At 56.9% G+C, this 7357-nt stretch overlaps 1 protein-coding gene across 1 annotated transcript; it reads left to right on the top strand.

Moving 5' to 3' along the window:
• Positions 1 to 1623: 1623 nt before the first annotated feature.
• Positions 1624 to 5353, top strand: MRPL16 (mitochondrial ribosomal protein L16). The gene is made up of 4 exons (XM_071559237.1): positions 1624 to 1712; positions 1872 to 1934; positions 2015 to 2163; positions 4821 to 5353. Exons 1-4 carry the CDS (start codon positions 1667 to 1669, stop codon positions 5304 to 5306), a joined length of 744 nt encoding a protein of 247 aa, XP_071415338.1. The 5' UTR covers positions 1624 to 1666; the 3' UTR covers positions 5307 to 5353.
• The last annotated feature ends 2004 nt before the right edge of the window (positions 5354 to 7357 follow it).

Raw genomic sequence — 7357 nt, 5'->3', positions numbered from 1 at the left:
GAGGAGGAGGAGGAGGATGGAGAAGGAGGATGGAGGAGGAGGAGGAGGATCAGGATGATGATGATGATGATGATGAGGAGGAGGAGGAGGTGGAGGAGGAGGGAGGAGTGGTGGAGGTGGAGAGGATTGGAGGTGATGGTGAGGTGAGGATCTGGATGATGATGAGGATGATGATGATGGTGGAGGAGGTAGGTTATGGTGTTGTTGAGGTGTGATGATGGTGTGGTGGAGGAGGTTGGGTGGTGTGGGTGGTGGTGGAGGTGGAGGAGGTGGAGGTGGAGGTGGTGGTGGTGGTGGTGAGGATGGAGGGGTGGTGGGGTGGATGGTGTGGTGGTGGTGGATGTGATGATGGAGGTGTGAGGAGGTGGAGGAGGTGGAGGATGGAGGATGGAGGAGGAGGTGTGGTGGTGATGTGATGTGGAGGAGGTGGGGTGTGGAGGTGGAGGAGGAGGTGGGTGGATGATGATGTGGTGATGATGGTGATGGGTGTGAGGTGGTGGATGGAGGATGTGGTGGTGGTGGTGAGGAGGAGGTGAGGTGGGTGGTGGAGGTGGAGGATGGAGGTGGTGTGGTGGAGGTGGTGGAGGAGGAGGAGGTGGAGGTGGTGTGAGGTGGTGGTGGTGAGGAGGATGGAGGTGGTGGTGGGGTTGTGTGTGTGGTGTTGGTGGGAGGTGGTGGAGGTGGTGGGTGGAGGAGGTGGTGTGGTGTGTTGGTGTGGTGATGTTGTGATGTGGTGGTGGTGGTGGTGGTGGTGGTGGTGGTGGAGGTGTTGGGGTGGAGGTGGTGGTTGAGGTGATGATGAGGTTGAGGATGAGGTTGGGTGGGTGGAGGTGAGGATGAGGTTGTGTGTGGTGGTGGGATGTGGTGGTGGATGTGGTGGTGGTGGTGGTGTGGTGTGGTGGATGGGGAGGTGTGGTGATGTGAGGGTGTGGTGTGGTGGTGGAGGTTGGTGATGTGAGGAGGTGGTGGATGATGATGGTGAGGTGGTGATGATGTTGTTGATGAGGAGGTGGTGATGGTGTGTGAGGTGGTGTGTGATGGTGGTGGGATGGTGGTGTGATGATGATGAGGAGGAGGATGATGTTGATGATGATGAGGAGGTGGATGATGGAGGTGGGGAGGATGGTGTTGATGATGAGGATGAGGAGGAGGATGATGATGATGATGATGAGGGGTGTTGATGATGTTGGTGTGAGACGGATGGATGATGTGATAATGATGGAATGTTGGAAATGATGGTCCATGGGATGGAGAGCTTGAGGAAGGCTGGTTTGTCTGGGAATGCTGCTTAGTTGAAGGTCGGGTGTGACGCGGGATTCCTGAACCCAAACGCAGCCACTGGGAACAAAACCGACCTCATCCCAGTCAAACCAGTACGGGCTTTTCTTAGCCTGCCAAAACCAGTTTGTCCCCCAGCACAAAGTCTGGGAGCGCACCCAGAGCACTCCCAGCGCCTCCTGGGGTCGCTGAAGGATCCTCAGCCCGCCCGGGCAGTGGGAGGTTTCCCATAGGGAGTAACTCCTTCCCAGTCAGTCCGGGCGCCGGAACTGGGACGTCGCGGAACTAAAATTGCGGAACACATTTCCGAGCCGGACCGTTCCGGGGGGGCGGGTTTGGGGCCGGACCAATGGCGGCGCCCTGAGGGCACTTCCGGCCCGTCCCGGAGATGTGGCGATGGCGGCTCCCGGGGCTGCTCCGGGCCCGGACAGGTCGGGGGGGCCCGGACAGGTCGGGGAGGGGGCCCGGCCGCGCTCCGAGGGGCCCTCGAGGGGCTCGGGAGGGCCGGGGAAGGAGGAGGGGGGTGACACCGACCCCCCGCTCCGGTAACCGGGAGGCCCCGCCATGACCGCCCCGCTCTGCCCCGCAGGTCCCCGGCGGAGTCGCCGTGCCCCGTGCGGGGCTCAAGAAGTTGGTGCTGCCGCCGGATTACAGCGGTGAGGGCGCTGGGGGGGCGCGGGGCTCCATCCCGGCCTTTCCCTTCCCGGGGATCCTCATCCCGGCGCTATCCCGGCAGGAATCACCATCCCGGAGAAACCGAAGCTGAAGTTCATGGACAAAGTGCCGGCCGTGCCCAAGGTCCGGAGGGAGCCCCGGAGGCTCCGTGACATCCGCGGGCCGTCCCGGGAGGCCACCGATTTCACCCAGGGGCAATACGGGATCCTGGTGAGCACCGCGGGAATTCCAGGGGTTGGGATTGCGGCGGGAACCGTCCCGATCCAGCCGGGAATTGCGGGGCACCGGAATGTGCCGGCATTCCCGGGAAGGGCACCGCGAATGGAACGTGGGTGCCGAGTTGTCCAGGCAGGACACGGTTCTTCCTGTCCCTTTCCATGTCCCTGTTCCCAGGCAGGACACAGCGCCCTCTGCTCCATCCCCGTATCCTCAAATTATCCCACCCCATATCCCAGCTTGTCCCACCTGTATCCCTGAGTTATCCCACCCCATATCCCAGCTTGTCCCACCTGTATCCCTGAGTTATCCCACCCCATATCCCAGCTTGTCCCACCTGTATCCCTGAGTTATCCCACCCCATATCCCAGCTTGTCCCACCTGTATCCCTGAGTATCCCACCCCATATCCCAGCTTGTCCAACCTGTATCCCTGATTTATCCCACCCCATATCCCCAGTTTATCCCCCCTCATATCCCTGAGTTAAGCCACTGAATATCCCCAGTTTATCCCATCCCATATCCCCAGTTTATCCCACCTGTATCCCTGATTTATCCCATCCCATATCCCCAGTTTATCCCACCTGTATCCCTGATTTATCCCATCCCATATCCCCAGTTTATCCCACCCGTATCCCCGATTTATCCCCTTTCCATCCCCGATTTATCTCACCCATATCCCTTATTTCTCCCATCCCGTATCCCAAATTTATCCGACTTATATCCACAATTTATTCCGCCCCAAATCACCAATTTATCCCATCCCTGAGTTATCCCACTTCTATTCCCAGTTTATCCCACCCCATATCCCAATTTATCCCACTTATATCCTTGATTTATCCCCCCCTCTATCCCTGATTGGTGCCCCCTCTATCCCTGAATTATCCCCTGATTTATCCCCCTCTATCCCCAATTTATTCCCCTCTATCCCTGATTTATCCCCCACATTATCCCTCCTCTATCCCTGATTTATCCCTTCTCTATCCCTGATTTATCTCCCACATTATCCCCCCCTCAATCCCCTGATTTGTCCCCCCTCTATCCCCAATTAACCCCTGATTAATTCCCACTCTATTCCCGATTTATCCCCCCACATTATCCCCTCTATCCCTGAATTATCCCCCTATTATCCCCCTCTATCCCCCAAATTTATCCCCTGATTTATCCCTCCTCTATCCCCAATTTCTCCCTCCTCTATCCCCCCTCTATCCCCCCTATTATCAACTCACTATCCCCCCATTTATCCCCCTCTATCCTCTGATTTATCCCCAGATTTATCCCCCACATTATCCCCCCTCTATCCCCGATTCCTCCCTCCTCTCTCCCCTCTCTATCCCCCACATATCCCCCTCTATCCCCCCCCATTATCCCCCTCTACCCCCCCCATTTACCCCCCTCTATCCCCACATTATCCCCCCTCACTATCCCCACATAACCCCCTCTATCCCCCCACATTATCCCCCCTCTCTCCCCCCATTTATCCCGCTCTATACCCCCACATTATCCCCCCTCTATCCCTGATCTATCCCCACATTATCCCCCCCTCTATCCCCACATTATCCCCCTCTATCCCCTGATTATCCCCAGATTTATCCCCCACATTATCCCCCTCTATCCCCGATTCCTCCCCCCACATTATCCCCCTCTCTCCCCCCACATTATCCCCCTCTATCCCCCACATTATCCCCCTCTCTCCCCCCACATTATCCCCCTCTCTCCCCCCACATTATCCCCCTCTATCCCCCACATTATCCCCCTCTCTCCCCCCACATTATCCCCCTCTATCCCCCACATTATCCCCCACTCTCCCCCCACATTATCCCCCTCACTCCCCCCACATTATCCCCCTCTATCCCCCACATTATCCCCCTCTATCCCCCACATTATCCCCCTCTATCCCCCACATTATCCCCCCTCTATCCCCCACATTATCCCCCCTCTATCCCCCACATTATCCCCCTCTATCCCCCACATTATCCCCCCTCTATCCCCCCACATTATCCCCCCCTCTCCCCCACATTATCCCCCCTCTATCCCCCCACATTATCCCCTCTCTCCCCCTCTCTCCCTCTATCCCCCCACATTATCCCCCTCTCTCCCCACATTATCCCCCTCTCTCCCCACATTATCCCCCTCTCTCCCCACATTATCCCCCTCTCTCCCCACATTATCCCCCTCTCTCCCCACATTATCCCCCTCTCTCCCCACATTATCCCCCCTCTCTCCCCACATTATCCCCCCTCTCTCCCCACATTATCCCCCCTCTCTCCCCACATTATCCCCCCTCTCTCCCCACATTATCCCCCCTCTCTCCCCACATTATCCCCCTCTCTCCCCACATTATCCCCCCTCTCTCCCCACATTATCCCCCCTCTCTCCTCACATTATCCCCTCTCTCCCCCCCTCTCTCCCCTCTGTCCCCCCACATTATCCCCCTCTGTCCCCCCACATTATCCCCCTCTATCCCCACACATTATCCCCCTCTATCCCCCCCACATTATCCCCCCTCTCTCCCCACATTACCCCCTCTCTCCCCCCATTTATCCCCCTCTGTCCCCCCACATTACCCCCTCTCTCCCCCCCTTACCCCCCTCTGTCTCCCCCCCACATTACCCCCTCTCTCCCCCCTTACCCCCCTCTGTCTCCCCGCAGGCTCTGGGCGGGGGGTACCTGCACTGGGGTCACTTTGAGATGATCCGCCTGACCATCGGGCGCCACATGGACGCCCGGCGCATGTTCGCCGTGTGGCGCGTGCCGGCGCCGGCCAAGCCGGTGACGCGGAAGAGCCTCGGCCACCGGATGGGCGGCGGGAAGGGCCCCATCGACCACTACGTGACTCCGGTGCGCACCGGGCGCCTCGTGGTGGAGCTGGGCGGCCGCTGCCACTTCGAGGAGGTGCAGCCCTTCCTGGCCCAGGTGGCCCAAAAACTGCCCTTCCCGGCCGTGCCCGTGAGCCGGGAGAGCCTCCAGGAGATGCGGCGGGAAGAGGAGGAGAAGAGGCTCAACAACCAGAATCCCTGGACTTTCGAGCGCGTCGTCACCTCCAACATGCTGGGGATGAGGAAGTACCTGAGCCCCTACGACCTGCGGCTCCAGGGCCGCTACTGGGGCAAGTTCTTCCTCAAGCACAGGGTGTGAGGGAACGCTGGGAGGCATTCCCCGGAGGATTAAAGCGTCACACTCGGGCCTGGAGTGAGGTTTGGAAGTGGGAATGCGGCACTGGGAGCGTCCTCTGGATCGGGGTTGGAGGCCGAGGAGGAGGGTGAGTGAGCTCCGGCCTGCAGAGGGTTTGGGAGCTGGGAACACAAGGCTGGGAGCATCCTGAGGGATAAACGGATCAGGGATTGAGGCACAGGGAGAATGTGCGTGAATTCCTTATGCTGAAGTGGGTTATGGAGCTGGAAACATGGAGCTGGGAGCATCCTGGGGGATAAATGGATCAGGGATTGAGGCACGAGGCTTGTTATCCTGAAGAGGGTTTTGGAGGTGGAAACATGGAACTGGGAGCATCCTGAGGGATTAAATGGATCTGGCATTGGATGGGATGGGAGTGGATGGGATTGAGGCATGAGGCTGTTTATCCTGAAGAGGGTTTTGGAGGTGGAAACATGGAACTGGGAGCATCCTGAGGGATTAAATGGATCAGGGATTGAGGCACAGGGAGAATGTGGGTGAATTCTTTATCCTGAAGTGGGTTATGGAGCTGGAAACATGGAACTGGGAGCATCCTGGGGGATTAATGGATCAGGGATTGAGGCATGGGGAGAATGTGGGTGAATTCCTTATCCTGAAGTGGGTTATGGAGCTGGAAACATGGAACTGGGAGCATCCTGGGGGATAAATGGATCAGGGATTGAGGCACGAGGCAAAGGATGGATGAGTCCTGTCCTAAGGTGAGTTATGGAGCTGGGAGCATCCTGGGGGATAAATGGATCAGGGATTGAGGCATGGGGAGAATGTGGGTGAATTCTTTATCCTGAGAAGTGGGTTATGGAGCTGGAAACATGGACCTGGGAGCATCCTGAGGGATTAAATAGATCAGGGATTGAGGCACAGGGAGAATGTGGGTGAATTCTTTATCCTGAAGTGGGTTATGGAGCTGGGAGCATCCTGGGGGATAATGGATCAGGGATTGAGACACGAGGCAAAGGATGGGTGAGTCCTGTCCTGAGGTGGGTTTTGGAGCTGGAAACATGGAACTGGGAGCTTCCTGGGGAATAAATGGATCAGGGATTGAGGCACGGGGAGAGTGTGGGTGAATTCTTTATCCTGAAGTGGGTTATGGAGCTGGAAACATGGAACTGGGAGCATCCCGGGGGATAAATGGATCAGGGATTGAGGCACGAGGCTTGTTATCCTGAAGTGGGTTATGGAGCTGGAAACATGGAACTGGGAGCATCCCGGGGGATAAATGGATCAGGGATTGAGGCATGAGGCTTGTTATCCTGAAGAGGGTTTTGGAGCTGGAAACATGGAGCTGGGAGCATCCTGGGGGATAAATGGATCAGGGATTGAGGCACGAGGCTTGTTATCCTGAAGAGGGTTTTGGAGGTGGAAACATGGAGCTGGGAGCATCCCGGGGGATAAATGAATCTGGCATTGGATGGGATGGGAGTGGATGGGATTGAGGCATGAGGCTGTTTATCCTGAAGAGAGTTTTGGAGGTGGAAACATGGAACTGGGAGCTTCCTGGGGAATAAATGGATCAGGGATTGAGGCACAGGGAGAGTGTGGGTGAATTCTTTATCCTGAGAAGTGGGTTATGGAGCTGGAAACATGGAGCTGGGAGCATCCTGAGGGATTAATGGATCAGGGATTGAGGCACAGGGAGAATGTGGGTGAATTCTTTATCCTGAAGTGGGTTATGGAGCTGGAAACATGGAACTGGGAGCATCCTGGGGGATTAAATGGATCAGGGATTGAGGCACGAGGTTTGTTATCCTGAAGAGGGTTTTGGAGGTGGAAACATGGACCTGGGAGCATCCTGGGGGATAAATGGATCAGGGATTGAGGCACGAGGCAAAGGATGGGTGAGTCCTGTCCTAAGGCGAGTTATGGAGCTGGGAGCATCCTGGGGGATAAATGGATCAGGGATTGAGGCACGAGGCAAAGGATGGATGAGTCCTGTCCTGAGGTGGGTTTTGGAGCTGGAAACATGGAACTGGGAGCATCCTGAGGGATTAAATGGA

This window comes from Pithys albifrons, chromosome 6 (assembly GCF_047495875.1).
Source record: "Pithys albifrons albifrons isolate INPA30051 chromosome 6, PitAlb_v1, whole genome shotgun sequence".
In the NCBI taxonomy this organism is placed as follows: domain Eukaryota; kingdom Metazoa; phylum Chordata; class Aves; order Passeriformes; family Thamnophilidae; genus Pithys; species Pithys albifrons.
Note: the sequence above shows the minus strand (reverse complement) of the source record. Positions and strands in the feature narration are given on the sequence as shown.